At 39.1% G+C, this 22,935-nt stretch overlaps 1 protein-coding gene across 13 annotated transcripts; it reads left to right on the top strand.

Annotated features, from left to right (window-relative positions):
- Positions 1-1,746: 1,746 nt before the first annotated feature.
- Positions 1,747-22,094, top strand: LOC136443168 (coiled-coil domain-containing protein 50-like). 13 transcript variants are annotated; one of them, XM_066440294.1, is made up of 13 exons: positions 1,747-1,927; positions 6,163-6,225; positions 6,800-6,938; positions 7,191-7,281; positions 8,977-9,100; positions 10,008-10,234; positions 10,912-11,001; positions 11,297-11,395; positions 11,893-12,111; positions 12,893-12,967; positions 14,509-14,761; positions 18,733-18,856; positions 20,670-20,781. In XM_066440294.1, the coding sequence occupies exons 1-12, from the start codon at positions 1,852-1,854 to the stop codon at positions 18,840-18,842; spliced, it is 1,566 nt and encodes a 521-aa protein (XP_066296391.1). In that variant the 5' UTR covers positions 1,747-1,851; the 3' UTR covers positions 18,843-18,856; positions 20,670-20,781. The 13 variants fall into 13 exon arrangements, with proteins under 13 accessions (XP_066296391.1, XP_066296390.1, XP_066296389.1 ...); XM_066440293.1 differs by having other exon boundaries at positions 1,748-1,927; positions 18,733-18,844; positions 20,670-20,785; XM_066440292.1 differs by having other exon boundaries at positions 1,748-1,927; positions 18,733-18,852; positions 20,670-20,780.
- The last annotated feature ends 841 nt before the right edge of the window (positions 22,095-22,935 follow it).

The following is a 22,935-nucleotide window of genomic DNA, read 5'->3' on the forward strand; positions in this document are numbered from 1 at the left end:
TACTTATGTGATATTTGTACGTAGAAAGTTGTCTGATATTTTATCATTTTACTTAAATATACTTTCTGTCAAAGAGAAAGAAATGAAATGATCATAAATATAGGTATGCTCAGACGACATTGTTGAAGATATTAACTTTAAGTGTTGATATCCTAGCTTGCTTACATGTACATTGTAGTACTATTTAACATCAAGGACTGTTAACACGCTGTGAAAAAGTTGCAAGTTTAGAGGAAATATCCAATAGCATTGCATGTTACTGTGCAAGTTAAGTTTCAAATTGTAGTCATGCAAAAATGTTTTCAATTTGTAAATTATTTACCTTCTTTTATATTGCAATGTTGCCTTGTATTTTGTGTCTTATTCCTTGAACAAGATGGAAAAATTGAATGTAGTTGTCTACATTGTAGTAACTAATGCCTACTTCGTAAATGTGTCTAGGTTGAAGATACATGTAACGTTGCTAAACAAATTAGAAACAATGCTTATTGCTGTGTGTATAACTTTGTTACTCAGTGTACGTAACTTTGTTATAGACTATCAGAAAGCAGAATAACAAACAAGTTTACATGTACTAGATATGTGCAAAGGTTAGATGTGACAGGTCGTTCAGTGTAATATAAATTATAACCAGCTGCTGCCGTGCTGTGTGCCTGCAAAGCTGGTGTGTTATGTGGAAGGGCGGTTATACTGACTATATGGATACAGATATCAGTACTCCTGCAGTTACATGTGTGGCAATTCTTATCGTTATATTGAATATCGGTATACCAGTGTCACTGTATGGCCCCTTGAATACATTAATCTGCATATGGTGGTTAGATTTATACACCACAGCATACATAGCCTCTTTTGCAGTCTTTCGGGCCTGCGCTGGCATTTATTTTCGGTGGGAGCGCTGAGTTGTGATTTTCAATATATCGGGGCCGGGTTATTTTGCTGGATGGCAATTACGATTTCTCCAACAAAAAACCTGGCCCCGATATGTTGAAAATCACAAATCATCGCTTCCCAAAAAAAATAAATGCCTGCCAGAAAGCCTGCGAAGGAGGCTAAGCATACAAAGCTGACAACTTACTGGCCCGAAAAGGTGTTAAGTTGTCCGGGTGAGAAGGAAACCTATAGGGGGGCAAAAAGTGAAGAAATGTGCATATGTTAAATTATGGATATGATGATATCCATAGCATTACATGTATTAGAGCAGTACACCAACTGTCAGAATTGTTCTGTCAAAAGTTATATAGATGAAAAATAAAAAGCTAGTTTTTGATGTAATGGCAGTATGTACTTGTGTGAATGTTTGACAACAAAGGTTCCAACATTTTTTTATATTTCGCCTAGAAAGTGGTGAAAACTCTTATGGTCCCTTGTCAGGGAGTGAACCGCAGTCTCCCCCAAACACTTTTATTCTGATAGCCAGTGTCTTGTTAACTATTATTCCAAGAAATACCAATTATCTGGTTGGGATAGGCTGCGAAACTTGTCTGCCTGCAAGGGTGTGGGTTGAAAAAACTACAGTTTACAATGGGACATCATTATAATTTTTTTTCAAATAGGCCAAGCAATATTTTTTCAGATTTACAGACCAAACTTAAATAGGAAAAGTACATGGGTTATAATTTTTTTAGATAGGCGAAGCAATATTGTTTCCACTGTTACAGTATACTACTCTTTTGGGCTTTTCTTAGGCTGATAGAAATCTGTAATGTTAAATCTGACCGCTATGGGGCGCTTTTAGAAGTTGTACTGGGCATGCGCCTCAGCCACCACATCCGCCATCTTGGGCTGTGAAAGAAAACACAGAACACATGCAACTGTCAACAGCACGGAAAAATACGCAAAAACTCCGAAATGGCGACGTCTATTAACGTCATGGCCGAAGAACCTGAACCAGGGACTCTTCCACCTCCAGGAAAAGTCAAAGAAGGTGGGTAGAAGTGTTGATCTAGGCTGAAAACCTCGCGGTTTTGCGGGAAGGTTGCGGGTAGGAAGTCGGTTAGACTTCGCCAAGGCCAAGAAGTGTCTGATATTTGGCGATGTGAAACGAGGGGAAAAAACAATATCTTAATATCTTAAACTTTAAGATAATGTTCTCTGATAAGTTTATAAGCTGATGAAATTAAATAAATGTTAATTTTAAGGTAACAAACACTACCGTACCAAGGAAAAGGAACAAGAAGTTTTGAAGGGGGAGGGTGAAAGATGATCTAGTTCCGGTATCTCAGATCACAAAGAATTTCTGTTAAGTCTATTGAGTATATATAATTTTAAACAAAGTAATACACAATATTAGGTTTCTAAGGCGTTAATTTGCCACATCCATATTCAATGGAAATGCTAAAATCGCTGAAAAAAATGTTTTTGTTTCTATCTATGTTGATTTGAATGGTGTCCCATGTTGGACTTCATCAAAATAACAACAACAACAAAATTTATTAAAAAGATATGTTAACATTTACGTTTAAGTTATACTTGTAGATGAATGTTTTGAAAAACCAGATAAAAATCTTAAGGTATGACTTTCAGAGGCTAAGATATAATGTCTTGAGAGATCCAGGAAAACATTACTTTTCTGATGTGCAATTAAGAATTTTATGTCTATCAAATACAATATTTCTTATAATGTCCCAATAGTACTCTATAATGTGAGATCAATGTATTTATTTTCCCCCCAGTGGCTTGTCTATGCACAGTACGCCTCAATCGCTAGCAAAATCTGTAATCAGTCGTAAATATTTAAATGTTCATGGTGGTTTTTATTTTGCGGCGACCTCTCAGCCATGAATTCATGACACCACGAACATGTATCTCCATTGTATTACTACTGTACTACAGATTTGTCTCAACCACCAATCTAAAATGCATGGAAAACCTGTTTTCCCCTTCTACCATGAAATTTTAAGTCCCCATGAAAATAAGTGAATGTACAAATGTACAGTAAAGGCAAAATTCTTCACCACAGTTGAGGATTTCTGCTTTATTTAGAGTCCTACAGTGTACAATGATACCACAATGACCACCCCTGCTGTAAAGGCATTCCAGAATTAAAGTCCGCTGTGGTGTAATGTTTGCAGTTTTAATGTTAAACTCTTCGGCGCGAAAATGCTTGTTCTGCCTACCACCTTGTTTCAACCGCAAACTAGAAACCACTGACGAACACTCTGTTTTGTTAGCCTCCTTCGCAGACTTCCTATTACGGCAGCGTATATATTGGGGCGGGGGATGTTGGGTTTGACGCGATTTCTTTCATGGGCCAAGGTTCTCTAATGCCGGCAAGGGACTTTCGCTGGCTAGGGAGTTATGTAGCCGAGGGACGACCACCTTTATATCCGGATATAGATGTATATCCGCCGCCGTTAAAGGAAGTCTGCGAAGGAGGCTACTGTCTCCCTACCGCGAAATTAAATCATCCCGAACTTAAGTGCATTTACAGCAGATGCCAAAACTGTGCTGCACGTACACATTAGCTCTGTGGGGACTGCCCTTATAGTGGTTATAGTGGTAGCCTTTTCATTATCTGGCCATTTGGTCTTCTAATCTATAGATAACTCAATAGTGGCCATTCTGCATCTGGAATGTCATTGCCAAAATCTATATTATTATTCTCGCTGACATCTTAGTCTTGATATTATATGATAAGCACTTTGTGAAAGACTGTTACAACTATAATTATCTTAAAGAATGTTTTACCCTTTGCAAAACCGTTGCCAAACCAGTTTGATTATTAGATTTATCCATCACAATTTACATTCCAATGCCGCCTACACTGTTACTGTTAGTGTAGACGAGAGGTTGAAAATACTCTCCAAGCAGAGGTCGAATGGGCAGATCGTCACCGTTTTATCATATGCAGTTTTATTTTTGTCGCTAGCCCATTCTAACATAGAATAGCCTTTGACGGTCCGACCGGGGGCAGAGGTAAGAATGGGCTAGCGACAAAAATAAAACTGCATATGATAAAACGGTGACGATCTGCCCATTCGACCTCTGCTTGGAGAGTAGTTGAAAAGGCCCTTTGATTGAATTTGATACGTGTGGTATAGAGAGCCAACATAAACCAAGGTTTAATTTAAACCTCCTTGTATAAACATTGTCCATGGATAATTAAGTTCTTTGTTGTACTCTCCAAGCAGAGGTTGGGCTCTGACTGGTTTTTGATCTCGTTTTTTTACCAGTAGGTGTTTTTGTATGGCTTTCTATTTTGTCAGGGTTTCTTTCGGTCGACCAGCCAAAAAGTTTGGAGTTCGGCTGGCGAAGAAATAGAAAACCTGACAAAATAGAAAGCCCAACAAAAGGATTAGTTGTAATCTGGGGATTTTGCTGTGGCTCCAAAACCAATGTTGTGTTGAAATGGTCACGTCAATTATATAAGACACAATTCAATGCAGAAGCTGTTGTTTCATTGCGACCTTTGTTTACCTTCTCATACTGATAATGTACGGAGATAACAAAAAATGTCAAACGAAAGGGGTACAAAAATGTATTTCTTTTTTCCCCAAACCTTTTTGTATGTTGTAGGTCAGCAGATAATTGTCTCAATATTTCAGCCTATACCTCACTGCCTTTCATGGCTAGTCTCCAAGCAGACCCAACGGTTGCAAAACTTTATCCAACTGGCAGAAGGAGGATACGGTCTTCGCAACCGTTGGATCTGCTTGGAGATTATGTCAAGGCACTGGTCAGGTTTACACTCACTGACACACAGAAATAAGAATATTTTGCAGTTCTAAGAAAGGGGAGAGCCAACAAAAATATGTGTACATGTATGTTGGAAACAGTGGAGGTCTTTGAAAACATTTGGTCCAATATTTGGGGCACGCCCTGCAATCTCCTAGTCTAAACTCTCTAAATTCGGAGTCCAAGTCTTATCACTTCCTGTCAGCAGTACCAGGCCTTGTCCACTTCCTGTCAGATGGGAGGGGGCTTCCTTAATGAAAAAGAATACCTGCTTGTTGTTGAGAAAGATGCCAATAAATAATGATGAGAAGAAGAAAAATCAACATAGATGGGGCATCTTTCTATGGTTTATAGTGCATATGTTGCTGGGCTGGAGATACTAGATTTTTGTGCACCATTTGAAGTCTGTATAACGTAAACTCCCGCTGTCCGGGTCTTTTATGGCCCCTACCCAGTTGACCGGTTACAGGCAGCCCCTATAACGTATACTACGGTACTATAAGCATGATTCAATCGGGCTATGATTCAATCAGGCTACACCATTTGCACCAACATATTTGTGTAGGGTTATCTACATCATGTATGTAAAGGTACGGCATCATGTACTATTAACTACTAGTATGTAGCATATTTTTGAAATTAAATCAATGTCATGAATTAAACATGTAATAAAAGCTTTGTTGTACACTCACTCACTCACTGTGCATACTGTATATTGAAATCTTAAAGTTAGTTGTACAATTTCATGCATCAGATTCAATTTCCAAAGTTTAAGGCAGTTACAAAGGTTTGAAATTTCATTATGCCCATAATCGACTTCATGATTATTTAAATGTTGTGTATCTAAATTTTTATGTGCACCTAGACTTTTAGGCTACGTACACTAGTGCCCAGAAATGTATTTGGAGCCCTGTTTTAAAATCAAGGTTGTATTGTAAACATACAGACACACCCAGACTGACTCTAAATGCCACAGGGATATATTGTTGGGCTGTGTCCAAAAGTCCTCTGTAAATCCAACCATTCACTATCCCCTTGTCAATAATGAAGTTAACCTTTAGTTTGGCTGTTCTCCCAGTAAAGGCATGTTTTTGGCAAGGACAGGGTGTATCTAATTACACATTGTGTGAATCCCTCGGCATAATTTGTGACCTTATCTCATTACCAATGGGTTTAAGATATCTTTGGACACTGTTATATCGACCTCTGTCATTTGTTCACATATCTAGTGTTCAAATATTGAAAATGCCATCATTACCTTGCAGGTATATATTGTGAGATATATTGCATTGTTCAAGAAGATATAAAGGTATAATACTAAATGGACCACTATTATGGCTATTATGGCTAAAATGTACTTATTTACTATGAATGATGAGAACATGATCCCCAGCCACAGTTAGCAGCCAACTCACAAGCTGGCCAACAGCAGAAATGTTGTGCTGACTGTCTGTCACTGATTTGTTTGTCTCTCTCTCTCTACAGTCCGTAAGGAATGGGCAGTGCGGGAGGATGGTGCATTCGCCTTGCAGCTTCAGGATGAGGAAAGTGAGTACCAATGACATGTTCAGCCAAGCTTAAGACTGGGACTGCGAACCTAAACTTACTGGTTTATAATTAGGTCCGGACCTGTACCTGTGCCTGTACCTCAACAATTTAACAAAGTAACCTGTGGTCTTCAATGATAACATTAACAGAAACATGAATAAATGTTTATTGCATCATAAGTGTCTTATGCAGAAAACTAATGCTTTTGAAAGCATTTTATTCTTAAATCGGTATGGTGGCCTTGAAAAGGTGACCTTTAGCAAGCAAACACCTGTACGATGTTTTCTTCTTTTTCCTGTGATAAATCTCTGTGGTTAGAATAACACATTTTTAGTAACAGAATACAACATAAGTTCAAAAGTTATGTAGTTGATGAGTTTTCGGATAAAACTGCACTCTTTTGATTATTTATATCAACCTTTTTCTCACAGAGAAACTGGCCTGTACAGAAGGCAGAATTGTCATTGTTTTCAAAGAGACTTCAATGTCCAAAATGTATACTAGTATACAAAGTCAGTACTAATACTAATAGTTAAGGTTAATGACTCTTTGATCCCCGTTTTGTGCACCACAGTTGAGCAGCATTACTCAGGAAACATCAGCCGGCGCCGTACCGTACGGAAGGACATCGTCGTGGCGAAGGACGAGCAGCAGGAGGAGGACCGCGTGGTTCAGGAGGCCATCATGAAACGGATCGAAGAACAGCGGAGATTGTAAGACATCGTTTTTCTTCTTAACCTTCTTCCTGCTGCCTAACTAATAGGGAATTGGGTGCCAAACGGCTCCTTTAGTATGCTAAAGGTTAAATATGAACGATGGATCATTTCAAGAGCATACTTCGGTTGTAGTTTGTTCAGTTTGACTAATACTGATATTTCCTTTGTTTATGTGTGTTTTATAGAGAGGAACTAGATTGTTCAGTTTGACTAATACTGATATTTCTTCTCTGCATGTGTGTTTAACAGAGAGGAACTAGACCGAGCTGTTGCAAGTAGCATGCAGGAAGCCCTGGAGAGAGAACAGGAACGGAAGGTCTTCCAAAAAGAGGCAGACGAGGTAAGGGACTGTTTCATAAGTTCTGCGTGCTTTATAAACAAAATCAATCAGACATTCCCCCTACATCTCTCCCTTACATGTAGTTGCAGAATAAATTGTGCCAGCACCAACATTTCTATGTAGTTTGAATGATTGTATGACGCTCTTGTTTTCAGAGGGGTATACTTAAAGACCACTTAAAGTTTCAAGTAGTACAGAACTTTTAAACATAGCACTTTCATGTCAGACTAGGAGAATTTATTTGCTAATTTCTTGCTATATGTACTTTTCAGTAAGGCAAATATGCACAAACAAAAGTTTAGATTTACTGTATTTATCACCGTTTTATTTTGTTTTGTTTAGTACAGAACTTTCAAACATGGCACTTTCATGTCAAGCTAGAAGAATTTATTTGCTCATTCCTTGCTATATGTACTTTTCAGTAAATATATGCAGAAACGTGAAGTTTTGATTTATTGTATTTGTCACCGTTTTATTTTGTTTTGTTTGTGTTTTGCTGTGTTGTGACGGTGACCCCATCTTCCCACCTGCACTAGTTGTGGCTGTCGTCCGAGCTCGACGCACAGAGGCGACAGGAGCTCGAGGATGAGGTTAGGAGTGGTGCCCGAATCCGAGCTGTCTATCAACTCACTGTTTCTCTCTCCTCCTCTTTCAGCTACCTCAACCACATGTCATCCTAAACACTAAACAACATGTAATGCCTGACTCACTCTCAATAAATAACAATTCATTTTTAACATATCTAGAGTCTAAATTATGGTTTATAAAGAATTTTTTTCTATTAAAGGCATCCAGCATTTTATGAGGCTTGAAACATGAATAAAAAAACTACAATTTCTAGTCATTCCTACACATAGTAAGTTTCAATAACACTATTCCATTACATATCGACATTAAAGGAGTAAAGATACGATGTCGTTGTGTGGTGAGAACTGATAGAAAATCCAAGCCCTAATAGACTGATCCTGACTGTCCATCACAATTAGCGGTTCGACCAATGAGACAGTGACTGCATGTCTGTCAGATATTTGCATTTTTATGTTTTAACTTTGCATTTCTACGTTTTGATAGAGGTGGGCGGGGCTATGGTATCGATCTATTTACACTGGGCACGTGAAACTAAAATATCACCATGTAGCTAATTTTTGTGCTTCTTTTGAGCACTTTTGATAAAAAATCTGTATGCAAATGTAGTAAACAGTGGCATTAGATGTCAATTTCATAAAGATTACAGGAACTAGAATGTTTCCAGTTTTCAAGTCTCATAAAATGCTCTGGGTGCCTTTAAGACTATGAAGTGAGTAGAGGTGTGTTAAACTCTTTTTTGTTATTGTGACAGTATGATGCATGTGTCGAACTCACATTTTAAATATTGATACATTCTTGTAAGAAACATAACTGTAAAAGTCTTGCTGCTAGCTCAACATCCTGAGAAGCTGGTCATGTGATGTGCTTCAGCCAATCAAGATGCTGTATTTGATCATGGGATGTCCTTCAGCCAATCAAGATGCTCTATTTTTGATCATGTCATTGTGATGTGCATCAGCCAATCAAGATGCTCTATTTTTGATCATGTGATGTGCTTCAGCCAATCAAGATGCTATGTTAGGTCATTGAGGATGATGGCCTTGCCAAAATGAAGGATATTCTTACTAGATGTTTCAGAACTTTTCAGACATGCTGTGTTCCTTACAGGAATTGGCTAAGAAACTGCAAGACAGAGAAAGAAGGCGGCTGGAGAGAATCAGCGCCAAGAGGAGAGAGAAAGCTATGGAGGCTGAGAAGTACCACCAGGATGCTGCGGCTGCCAGGGATGTCGGTCAGTAAAAGAGATCTAATACTGTAAATTAAAACAGAAATGTTCGCAGTGGTTTTATGTTCGCTGTTTTCGCGATGAACGCTAAATTCGAGGTGAACTCTTCAGCGCAAACTCAAAACCACCGTGAAACATTTTGCCCACCTATGACTGTAGCGCTACTAATGTTTCAAACGCAAATTCAAAATCACAGCGAACACTCCGTTTTCTCTCCACTGCGAAATAAAAACCATGCAAACTTGAATGCATTTACAGTATCAGTTTAGCTCACTGAATCTTCTACTGGTTGTGACCGGAGAGACATTGTATTTAGAGTATCTATAGGTTCATTGTACCAGGGAAGCTCTTATGGAAGCTTAAACTGTTTTCCATCTCAAAAATTGGACTCACCAGAATTTTCGAACTGAATCGTCTCCATCTGCAACCCAGTCCAGTACGTTGCAAGTTGGGTGAGGGACAACTGTTGAGATGCAAACCCTCAACCTCTAGGTCCAGAGGCAGATTTGCAACGTCTAGAGTCTTATTATAAAGCTATGGAAATGTTTTACTGTGTAGTACTGTTTAAAAACCCTAGTCCTGCTGAGCCCAACAATTGTCTGTTTGCACATGCTTGTTCTGTATGCTAGCCCTGACAATTGTTCTGTATGCTAGCCCTGACAATTGTCAGGTTGAGGGTATTTCTAGAATGCATATGTTGCACCCATGCGGTTGTTTTAAAGCGAAGTAACCAAAAGTGAGCAATATCAAACTAGTACCCTTTGTTTCAAAAGTGTCTGGGCACTTCAGCAGGGGGGGTCTATTTTTGCTCTGGAAATCCAGCAGGACATTAGGGTTAGATTTTCCCCTACAGTCTTCAAAAAGAAGGTGGCAAGATGAAAAGTTTGCAAGGATCTTTTTTCTCCCCACCTAGGTGCGTCAGCTGACAGTCTGGAGACCGACCTACAGCTGATGAAGGTCGGGTCACCGCGCCGTACCGTGGAGCTGCCGCCCGAGGGGTACCTGGACGACTTCGTGGAGAACAATGCGGACCCGGGATTGAACGATGACAGCTGGGTACCGCCGGAGGAGCGCGAGGAGGGGGAGGGGCAGGCCCAGGCTGACGACGTGGTGGTACCGCGCCCGTACGAGGCTGATGAGGTGAGCTGGGTTTCCTTTTGTTTATTCGTTTAAGCCTAAGAAAAAAATGTCTGTAACAAAATTTGCTATATTGCTTGGACTCTGTTTTGAATTATCATCACTGAGATGTCAGATCCAAAATTTTGTGTCCCTTTCCAGTGGTCGACCCCAAAAAAGGCTAGAGTCAGCAAATTTATTACTATGGTCGGTCGGGTTCCTATGCCTTATTTCGATACCTTTTAGTCATGGGTTGTTTTTCTTTTACTTATAAAATTGTCACCATGTAACAAAACCAAAAGGCCACATAGGCACTTTGGTTCACCCAAAATTGCAGCTGTGCACCTAATTTTTTACTGTCAGTTCACCTGTGCAGGTATAAGTGTAGGTTGCGTAGTACGTAACGTACTACCGGTATTGTACGCAGCATACTCTTGACACTTGTGTCATAAAAAATCATAAACCTTTCTTGTATTACTTACATCGTGCATCCAAGATTTCTTTCTGTTTACCTACATTTCTAGGTTAGAAAATGTAGGTGACTAACTGACTCAATAGAAGACTGCCCATGAAGAAGTATCACATTCTTGCTATGATTAAGATGGATTCACTGCAGGTGGTTGAAAGAATTGTGACATGATGAGTGTTACCAGGACCCTTCCAAATACTGATATTAAAGCCCTGAATGATTCTTCCCCCAGGCCTATGCTAGACTTCTGCAGGAACAGGAAAAACAGAACGTGAACGTGTCCAGGAAAGACAGAACTGTAGCCTCGACTGCACAGGATGAGGTATGACATCCAATGTACACAGTAGATGTACCTGTAGATTGTTTGCACCTTTGAGTATGGCTTAATGTATTGAATTGTACTGTACTGTATATCATCATACTGCTTCACTACATGTATATGTTTAGCTGTATGTTGCAACTTTATGAATAAAGTTATATAAAAGAAATATGGTTTGCAGATTGGATATTACATATCTGCACGGTATTCCTCAGATTCTTAAGATTTCTGTAACAGTTATATTGACATGTCTGTCACATCTTTTTTGAAATGCTGACTGGATTATGTCTTTTTTCAGGAAATAGCCAGATATCTGCAGGACCGAGAAAGACAACTCTTTGTAAAAGGGATACGAGAGAGGGCCAAGATTAAACACTCCAAATCAGACCATTCCCATGTAGGTCCATACAGTACATACACTTTTGTGTTACAATACAATACAATAGGAGCACAGCAATAGCTTGTGCCAATTTTTCAGCTAGATGAATAAAGTTGGGTGAAGAAGAAGTTACTGATAGGTGAGAATATGATTTTTAATGTACTTTTAATATTTTTTTATTTCTATAATTCTTTTATAATTTTATTTTCCAAAAAAAAATTTGATATTATTTTTGATCTATTTTCAATACAGGATGTTATTTTCTTGGATATATGAGTAACTTGATAGATAATGTTGTGATGCAAAGGATTTCTTCCCACGCTACCTTTACTTGTACCTTTACTGTCTCTCTGTATTTCTTTTAATTTTCAAAGTTTTATCAAAACCCTCTTGTTTTCTCCTTTCTCAGGAATGAAAATGTTGTGACCGCACCATCAACTTCTTTCGATAGAATAGACTTAAAAATCATTGCTGTCCAAAATATCTTACTTCACCATCTTGCTTTATCTCCGCAGCTTCAACCTAAACTACATCAGGATTACAAGAGACAGGCCTCGGCACCCGCAAGTAACATAGTACGGGGCAGTAGTAGCGTCCACGGTACGAGTGACTCCGCAGCTAGTGGCTCATTGATTGGTGCAACGGGTGGCTCCGGAACCGGATCACACGACAGACGCGCCGACTCACGAGGATCTAGCCTCGGAAGGAACGAAACCATAAACACAGAGGTGAAGGTATGACGGGCATGTGGTGGTAGAAAATGTCCTGTCTTGAAGACCCTGTGAGACATTTCTTTGAGAAACATTTCCACAAGTCCGCAATCTTTATGTTATATATGCTTAAGTTTCAGTCTATCAGTCCTTGTATTGATAAATGTAGCTTCTACACAGCACCGGCAGAAAGGCATGCAAAGAATAGAGTAAAAGAATAGAGTATGCAGTAGTTAGGCATCCAAAGAATCTGGAATTTTCAAAGTAAATACGCTAGCTCACTGGTGGCCTAGACATATGGTGGCCATATGGGCAGTTCTTCTCAAATCCTTTTATCCTACTTTTAAGCCAAAAATTACAGAAATGCTTGATGTAATTGCAGAAAACGTATCACATGTGATTGAAACCAAGAACAGATACGGAAAAATAAGAAACCGTAAAGTGAATATCTGAAATATCTGTATGATACTCGATAGGTACAAAATAATCTAACAAATATCTTCAACATTCAAGCAAATAACACCTAGCCAGGGTGTCATCCTATTTACTAACAGGACTCCCATACTTACGCCCTCAAAGAAATCTGATTTTTTGAGGGAGTGAGTATGGGAGCCCCCAGTTGTGGATAGAATGGCACCTTGGTTGTATAATACCAAAATTACAGTTGAACATAACAAAATTAATTTAAAAAAGACTAATGTTTTGCAAAATTTGCTTTATCACTTATGGTGAAGTTTTGCAGTACCTGTGTTACTACGCTGATCATGCCTTCATTGTGTGCTTTTGTTTGTTTTGTTACTAACAGCCTAGAGTAGGAGGCCTCTACGTTGACCTTGGAAGGCAAAGTCATGACCTTCGTCACAGACCAAGGACAGTCCATGTAAACAACCATGTCATGCACTTTTCAACTCTGAAAATCACCCTAATATAGCATCTGTAAACATGCACTTTCCAACTTTGAAAATCACTGTAATATTGTCTGTAAATATGTATTTTCCAAGTCTTAAAATTACCCTTCAAGTTCAAGTGGCTGTGGTGAAAAATACCTGTGTATCTGGCTCTTCTATCTTTTACTCTTCCTCCCTGACCCTCACTCTCCGTGTATTGTAAGCTCCGATGTTTGCAAAATGTATGAATGGAACTCTTGGTCTCGCGCACTATCCTACAGTTGGGTCTCTCAAAATCTATTCAGTTACAATCGACCAATTACTAAGTAAGTTGCAAATGCTTTTAGCAAAATGCTTAAAGCCCATATGATTCTTAAAGAAAATTTGTTTAAATTTGTTTGGAAAGACAGAATATAGACATTCTTTATTGAAACAATTATTTTAATGAAAACTTACCAACGACTCATATCATAGCCAAATAATTACCCAATTGTAATGAGAAAGAAATCAACGTAAAGAAATATAAATGTGTCATATTATATGTAAATTCTCCTCCCCCAATAAAAAACCATAATATCTCTCTTGCTATGGCAAATGATACTGTACTGTATCTGTCCTGCTTTAAAGTACATTTGAAATAACATAATATTAAGATGGCCATTTATATGTTAGACTCCCTAAACATGTCTGTGTTGCAATAGCTAGTGTAGAGTAAATGATAGACGTATTTTGACGCTACAGTTGAAAATATTTTCCAGGCTGTTTCCAGAATATTTTCCTCGTGGAGTTCCAAATTTGGTTCAGGATCAGGAACTAGTGAGGTGGTAACAATGAAAATATTTTGTAAAACATGGGTCGTAGTTGGTGGTGTGGTTATTGTCCTTGTGACCAAAACAACACCTAGTCAAACATGATTATAACCAAATGGCCATGGTATAGACTAATAAAAATACACCCTCAAATTTTCCTTTTGGAAGGTAAGGCCACACCAATTTTTATTTTTTGGTTAACAGATTTTCATTTAAAAAACAAAAAGAAATTTTAGAAAAAAAATTCATGAAAACAGAAGGCTGGCCTTTTTTTTTCCAAAAATTTTTTTGGGGGGGGAAATAAAAATGCGTTAACCAAGAAATTAAATTGGTGTCACCTAAGGGAACCTTAGAAGATCTCACACTGACTGTAAGGTTTGTTGTGTTTTATTCCCTGTCTTGCGAGAGTTAAACGTGCTTGCCCTTCAACTGTCAAGGTTTAATGGTGAAACTACTTCTGTCCTGTTAGCTAACACTATGAACTTCAAGATTTAATTGAAATATGTATTTGTAATTTTTTTGTCTGGTAAAAGAAATGGTTTAACTTTTTAACCTTCTTCCGGCTGCCTATCCCATAAACAATATAAATATGGTGCCAGATGGCTACCTTAGCCTGTGTAAGGTTAAACAAGATGTCTACAGGATTAGGTGAGAAACATTGGTGGAAGAGTGACTGTTGGTCTAGTGTAGGTATGAATTACTTTTCTTGTACTTCATTTTTCCAGGCTGTGCGAGACGTCGCGCCGGACTCACAACCGCTCCAAGACGTGGCCGACGCCCGTTCCCGCGGCGGAAGCAGCGCCTCCTCCTCCCCTCGAGGTACCGCCAGCAATGACTCTACCCCAAATTTCGAAAATATCAACATAGCCAGTTTGATAGATCCGACGTGCCGCGACAGGCCGCCCGAACACCTGACCTCCGAGCAACAAGGGGGTCAGCACTGGGTCAGCGTGAAGAAAGTAAACCTGCCGCCGACCGGTAAGGTTTAGTGCCGCCATGGCGTGTTACACTGGTCCCAGCAGACTACTGGAGCTAGCATTGTTCTGTTTGCATGCGAGCATGACACTATTCTTCTTATAACAAATAAAGACACCTTCAAGTGCATTCTAAATTATAACAAAAAAATACCTCTAAGTGCATGGGTATCTACATGTAGGAGTGAATGTAATACATGCGCTTTCCTCAAAAGACAACCTGACTATAATATAACTTGCTACCAACAAGGGCACTCATGCTTTGGTGTAAGAATGTACAGCATATACAGCTGCTCTTTTAGTAGAATGCCTAACTTTTCTTGCAAAATACAGTTAACCGTCACTGACAGCGCACCACTTCTATTCTGACAAAGCCAATTTGCGTAAAAGTAGCTTGCATTTCTCTCGAAACTCACCCTTTATCACTCCTTGTGCAGTGCATGGTGTATCTCCAAGACTAATCTTGTTGCATGAGTTTTCTAAAACCCGCTCACATTGCAAATTCGTTAGCAAACTCTGTCTATACACTATGGTGCTAAATGCTAGCTCCAATAGTTTACTGGGACCTTGAGTGTTTGTGTGTTTGGTTTGGTTTGATTTCTGTCATTTCACCGAACTTCATTTCTCCCATTCTCATATTGATTATCTGATGACAAATCATCTTCAAATTCTATTGACTAATTGTTGCTTTGTAGAAAAATCTTCAACTAACGCAACATATCAAAGGATCTGTTTAGCAAGATATACTGTTTTTTGGAGGTTTGTGATTGATTTAGCAATAGAATTGTGCTGTACAGTGCATGGCATATTTGAGTGTTTTTATTCCAGTGATTTTTGTTTGACCAAGCATACTGTTGTGTCATATCATTAATAATCGTCTGTCTTGTGTGTGACTATAATAACATATTAACAGCTTTCTGCTTGCGTTAGTTATTAGACATGCTTTGCATTACTATATGACTCATATTATCACAATGTGTTAATGCTTCTTACCATAAGAGCTGTGTAAAAAGTCCACAACAGAAAATGTTGGCAGTGACTTTTTTTACCAGTCTTGTCACTAGTATGCACATGACACCCATACTCACACCAGTACTAGATACATTCTTCACTTTTGCCTCGAATCCTAAACTTTCCTTCTTTCTTCACAGCTGTTGACTACTTATACAATCTTACTCTATGCATCTGGCTCAACCTCTCTTCTCTGTCATTTTAGCTGTTAGCTGCATCCCAGAAATATCTTGCTAGATATTGTCAAGAGCATGGCAGCTTGACTTTGACTTAGACACACCAGATTTAGTGTGTAACCCTTCACGTTTACTCACTATTAAACTTCACTGTTCACAGAGAGCATAGCAGTGGCATTCGCATCCACTAATGGCTGTGTTTTCATGCTTAATAGAACAAATATGTCGAGCATTCAAGCATAGATAACTTAGTAACTCACCATTTACTTGTTGTGTTTATTGGGCTTTAGCGTACCGTGGATAATAGTTTACATATACTGGTACAGCGGGAACTTAGATTACTGAATTTCTTACTGATTGATTGCTGTCAGATAGAGTTGTTATTTTTCTTTTCCGATCTAGTACTTGATATATAGCCCTAGTTCATAAATGTGTTTTTGATACCATGACTTACCCTCCCATTTTCATGCTGGCCATTGCAGTTTGCGAGATTTTAATGTTTAACAAGTAAAATAAGTAAAATTGAATATTCAACATTTTCTGCTGCTTAACCAAAACCCTCTTCTGCTGGTGTGAAACATAGTTACAGAGAAACGCTGTACGTATTAAAACAAAGAAAATACATAATTATATTATGATGTACATATTCTAAGTTCTAAGAAAGCTAGCCTGATTTAATGACGCTTATAGCAGCCGCCTGTAACCAGCCAGCCTCCGCGGGAAGGGGACATAAAACCCCCGGACAGCTGGAGTTTGCATTTTACAGACTATAAGAAAGCTATGGCTGCAAATATCATATACTGTAAGTCTACTTAGATCCGCGGGGCCTAAAATCCGCGGTTTCGGGCAAATGGAGAATCCGCGGTGGTTCTAAATTCGCGCTGGGCGATGAGTAGAAAAAAATAACTGAATACTACTATCATAAAATGTTTGGTTAATTTTTAAAAATCAAAAATGTTACGAAGGTCGCCACAAAACTGCTTCAAAATCGTCAGAAAATGCGGTCCACGCCGATATACTGTGACGGGGAATTCCCGCCTTGTGATCACGTGAAATCTTGCAGTCAACCAATCAGAGCAAAGTTTTTCTGACTCAAACCAATCAGCGCTTAGAACAGGCGGTAAACAAGAGTAAACAAAGATGGCGGCCCAGCCCGGCCCTTGCCGCTAGCGCGCTGTATTTTGAAGTAAAATGACGGCGTAAACACGACTCATCTACCCTACCTAAGCAGAATTTCCACGGGAAGAAAATTAAAGGGATAGATTCTCCACCGAATACGACCACAAATGGCGGCGAATGGCGGCAAATCACAGCGTAGGGACTCAAATGCTCGGGCGAAAATCTTTTTTTTTTCTTTACGTATTTTTGCTGGCTTTCTTGAAAAACAGGTTTTTAATGAGATCAACATATGTCAAAGGCACCGATATCGATGGTTTGCAAGCATAACAATAGCAAGAAACAAAAGAGCGTGATTGTACGCCGGTAAACGGCGTCCCCACGCCCGTAACAACAATGCAAAGCCAAAATTGTGGCGTGTATCTCCATAGTTATTTTCTGATTTCTCGGTAAATTACTCTATGTGTGTAGCGGTCGGGAGTAGCGACGCCGCTCGGCCAAACTCCTGCGAATCATATGTAATATCACTTGTTAACTCGTATGTACTGTGTAAAAGCTTGTCATGTTTTACACAATCGTGTGCATTGTTTATGTGTCGCTTTTCCCTGAAGTCGAGCTCACTCGTATATGTGGGGAGGGGGGCAAAAGTACGATAAACATATCCGCGGGGAAATTGATTCGCGGCGCAGAGGTAGCCTCTACCAGGCTCCGCCGGATGGCTGGAAAAATAGTAGAAATTGGCCGTAATAGAGTGAATAGTGCGCCAAGGGAGTTAGCTACGGAGGGAGTACATTATGCCATCCGTCGATGGCATAATGTACTCCCTCCGTAGCTAACTCCCTTGGCGCACTATTCACTCTATTACGGCCAATTTCTACTATTTTTCCAGCCATCCGGCGGAGCCTGGTAGAGGCTAGCGCAGAGGTCGCCGCGGATCCCGCGGATCTAATTATACCGCGGATCTAAGTAGACTTACAGTATACCCTCTTTACATTGATAGAAGAACTTTATTGCGCGACCATTGTAGCAGGTACAAAGTATGGCAACAATAGTAAACATAGAACAAGTCATGAGTATGGAATAAAACTATTCACTACATCAAAATGACTATCTTAGGTTTTACATGATTCAAGTTTTCTAATTTTGAGTTTCATTATTTTTTCTAATAACAAAACAATCTTTTATATATTTGCCTATTTTAACACTGTATGAGCTGTTGCATCTAAATATATAGTCAAATCTATCTGTGGCATTGAGTGTCTTAAAATCTGAAGTACTTGAATTGAGAAAGGTGAATAACTCAACTCGTAGGGCATCATATTTAGAGCATTCCATAATAAAGTGAAACTCATCTTCAATTCGATTAGGACAGAATGGGCAAAACCTTTGGTCGGGAGCTACATTAAAGTATCTACCTGTTTCTATATTCAATCTATGGCTACTAATTCTTAACTGTGTTATCGCTTTACGGATTTCAACACTATTCACATCATAAAGATATTTTTCTTGTACATAATGATTTTTGGATTTGTGAAGAAGGGACAATTTTGAATTCTTTATTGGTTCTACCAAATTTTCAGCAACTAGCATGTCTTAGGAAACTGCATTGGCCAGTCCTACTCCATATCTGTTTGCATGTACTGACTATGAGACCATCACCCAATGGATGTAGGTGCTTCAGTAGTGACCAGGGTGCAGCAGATGTCCGCCTCTACAGCTAGTCTGCAGGCTCGAGGTGGCAACAGGGGGTCACAGAAGAAGCCAGGGCTGTTCTCGCTCTAGATGTAACAATGTTTGTAGGCTGTCTTCATTCTCAATTGCCCTATGCAGAGCCTTGCCCGTGTCCTGTACAATATACCTTGGGGTGGATCTGCAATATTGGGCTGAGGTTTCCATTTTTGTGGGCAAGGTCTCTAACCAGCTGTCAGCCAATCAGAGAATTGCTTTCTTTAGGTAAAGCTGGTTCCTCTGATTGGCTGACAGCTGGTTATAGAGGCCACATCCACAAAAGAGGAAACTCAGTCCGGTTTATGAGAGCCACCCAAAGGTATATGGTATAGGCCACAGGCCAGGCTTTGCGTAGGATAATGTCATTCTCGTGATAACCTGGGTGCCATAATGATTTGTTCAACATACGTTGCAGTAGTTGTGAGTTACTGGAACAAATTCCAATTAGTTGGAGGTACTACTGTCGCCTGGTTTCATCCATCCTACTCTAGCTCCAGTTAGCTCCTCTGATCAAATAATCGTCAGGGAAGCAATGGGAGGAGCTTAGGTCACATTTGGAAAAAAGGGGCCCTATCAGTAGTTCACTGGCTGGTTTGCTGCACTTTCGGGCACCCTGTGCAGCTACTGGGCTATTTTTTTGCCACTGCCAGGCCCTCAAAGTTTTTGACACAGAGTTAAAATCAATGCGGGACCCGGTAACAAATAGCTGCCGTGAGCTAATGGTGAGAACACCGAGAGGTATCCTTCCAGTGTCGGGCAGTCCACCGGGACAAATTTGTGTCTTCTGGGCCCGGCCGGGATTACATCGCCTACGGGCACCGGCGCAAATGTGACCGTAGCATTAGTTGGAGCAAAGAAACTACAGGAACAGAGTTAAACCAATCAGAATCCTGGCTCTTCTTACAGGGCCGCATTGATTTAATTACTAGTACCTGGCTCTCATTTATCAAATCATATCAGCTAGCTATGCATGAGAAGGAATTGCTCCCAAGTGCCTAGTACATGTAGTTACAGTAGTATTACCCTTAAGTAGTACATAATGTATTTTATAAGCAAGCATTCTACCATGTGATGCCTTTGGGAACGTGTACGATACAATTCACCACAGTGTTGTAGGAAAATGTGTGTAGTAGAAGTGTTTTATAAATGTGCAATTTGGTGCTTAATGTTAAACCCACACAACTATAATGATGAAAAACATTAGGTAGGATCACAATACATACATGTATGTACTACAATTAGCAGTGTTGAGAAGTGAAGGGAAAATGGAAAGACTGAGAAGTAACAAACATTCCTTTTTTTGTTGTTGACACATCACAACAAGGCAAAACGACATTTATCCATTGTCTTTGTAGTTGTGCCACTTAATAAGAGTAGTACATGTATGTAGTGTGGCAGTGAAGATATTCTGCAAATGTGGTATGGTTGAAGAAGAGAGATCTTCCAATACTTTATAGTTTTTCTTCAGTTCAGCAACAGCAGTGCTTAGGTCTCTTTCACACTTGGTTTCACTCAGAACATATGAAACTTACAACACTCTGTCTTCAACACACCAAATCAGCCCATAGATTGTTTGCATGATTCTACATTTACCATTTTTATACATGATGTTTCAATTTTTTCAACCGTCCACAAGTCCACGCTTCTATCTATGCAGTGCACCTTCGCAGCTGAGAGTCGAGTGCACTAAATATATTCCCACAATTTTCCACACTTCTCATTTTTCACTATTACAAGAAACAGTGTACACAATCCGCACAAAATCAAGCTGCTCATAGCATAGTACTGAACAGGTATGTACGTAACTTGATTTTTGTTGTTTTCCTTTTTTCCAACACTGCTTCCTGCACTGCCCCTTTCCCGACACTGCGTCACGCACAGCTTGCGCCGGTGCGGGCGGGGACGACGGTTTCCTCGGCAGAGACAACGATCAGCCCGTAGTCATTGTACAGGGAGAGAAGAGACACAGTAAGAAGGACAAGAAAACCTCCGGAAAGAGCTGGTTTAGGAAAGGGTCCAAGAAGGGGGGTACACCAGAGGAGGGGAGCTAATTATACTAATGATAGGTAGACTCAGGGCTTTGTTTATAGTCTGGGTACGGGTGCACAAAGGCTTGTGACGGCAGCCTTGTGGGCAGGTTAGGAAAAGAACAGGTCTTGGACACAGTTTTTAGACAATCGGGCTGCTAGAATTCCACCATTGCACAAGTATTTTATTGTATTACACTGTGGCTTTACTCTAAACTTCCTCTAATACTACAGTTTGATACGAACTGCAGTGATTTTAGGTTTCTTTGAATCTATTTTTGGGCAGCAAAGAAAACTTGCTGGTGTATGTGCCACTAGGCACTACAAGGTTCTGAACGAAGGAACAAAATTTAGAACAGTATTGATACTGAAATGTGTGCAGTCTATTCAGCCTGCTATGAGAACTAGTGCACCCCATATCAGATATATAAACATAGCCCTGTCGGTGTAGTTAGGAAACATGTTTTACACAATATTACTCACGACGCTACTTCAATGGTGAACTTTTGGAGCTTTATATAGGTAGTAGTGCAAGATGTAACAAACATTTCTAATCACAAATTAGATTATTAGAATCCGTACTTATGTTTGGATTAAGTTGGAAGGGTACGTGGAAGGATTTCCGAAGATAATTTATAAACCACAAGATCATATCTATTGGCTGTCATACAAAATGTTAAGATCATTGTAACGTCTGAAAAATGATAAGGCCACTAGTATTAAGTCAGTCATTCCTATTAATAGATTGGCACTGACCAAGCCCATGTGAATAAATCATTATATTGGTTATTGATATTTCCCATAACAAAATGGTAGGAGTAAAAAATGACAAAGACATCATGTTGATCATGCCTTGTAAAGTTCTAATCATAGAGCTGGTGTTCTTTGAATAGATTTCTATTTTCAGAGATGGAAAGACACCATTGCAAAAGAATGTACAGAAAGGAAATACGACAAAGGGAAAACTGGTCTTAAAAAAGTTGATGGAATTCAGTAACGAAACAAAAGAAAGCTCTATCGCACCAAAGGATTGTGATTATCAAAAATGATAACTTTACATTTGTCATTTAAAGTTCTAACTTAAGAAAGTGTCACCCCAAAAATGTCGCATTCTTATTATTTTTAACATAAATGAACTTTGAAGAAGATGACTAACTTACCAGTTCACCATTTTAACTTGTACATATCTAACATTTTAGACTAAAAATTGACAAATTTTTAATATGCATCTTCCATAAATGGTTGCTGATATGGGTGTATGTCTAGTTGTTGCTTCACTAACTAATGTATCATTCTACTTATAAATAGATAAATCACTGTGCTAAGACAACGTTTTCTAAATTTTACAAAAATCATACCGATTGGAGCTAATTTATTGTTACGTTCTTGTAAACTTGCATCCACGAGTAAGATTTCTTAACTTTGTGTGCTTTTTCAGTATACATGTACTTGTAATAGCTATAATTGCAATTTCTCAACCGTAACAAAATATTCCATTGTCAAACACATTGTGAACAATTGAAAAAGGCACTACGTAGTTAGTATTGCATTTTGGTGAATTTTGTACTCATCAACAAAATAGTAAAAAATTTAATGGGCTTCCACAAAGTTCCCTACATGTAGTTAATCATCAAATCACACATTTCTAACTAAACAATGACTGCACAGAATGAATATTAACGTTGACAAGTGGAACAAAGGGTGTATTTTTTGTTGCTTAAGTTACGTCTATTGAACATATTTGATGCCACTTGAACATAAGAATGATTAAAACCAAGGAACAAGCAATACAACTGCATCCTGCTTTTAAGAATGATTTTTTACAGTACTGTATGATAGTTAAACATACCAAACTCAATATGTTCCCATATTATATTTTCAAGAATTTTTAAATGTGGTATCTTGCCCTTGTCAATCAAGCTAACAACATACATGTATGTTCTCTGTGTCAGCAAGTTATGGTCCATGTTCTCAGTCAATAGATAGGGGACAGCTAGCGCAAATTTTACTCTTTAGTTTTTTGGGCAGATATACACAGTATTTATATGTACCTGACTTCATGCCACAGTAAATGCTTCCAAGATTTTAAGTTGGTTTGAATCTGTGCTCTTCATATGTTG

The sequence above is a fragment of the Branchiostoma lanceolatum genome, chromosome 10 (genome assembly GCF_035083965.1).
Source record: "Branchiostoma lanceolatum isolate klBraLanc5 chromosome 10, klBraLanc5.hap2, whole genome shotgun sequence".
Lineage (NCBI taxonomy): Eukaryota > Metazoa > Chordata > Leptocardii > Amphioxiformes > Branchiostomatidae > Branchiostoma > Branchiostoma lanceolatum.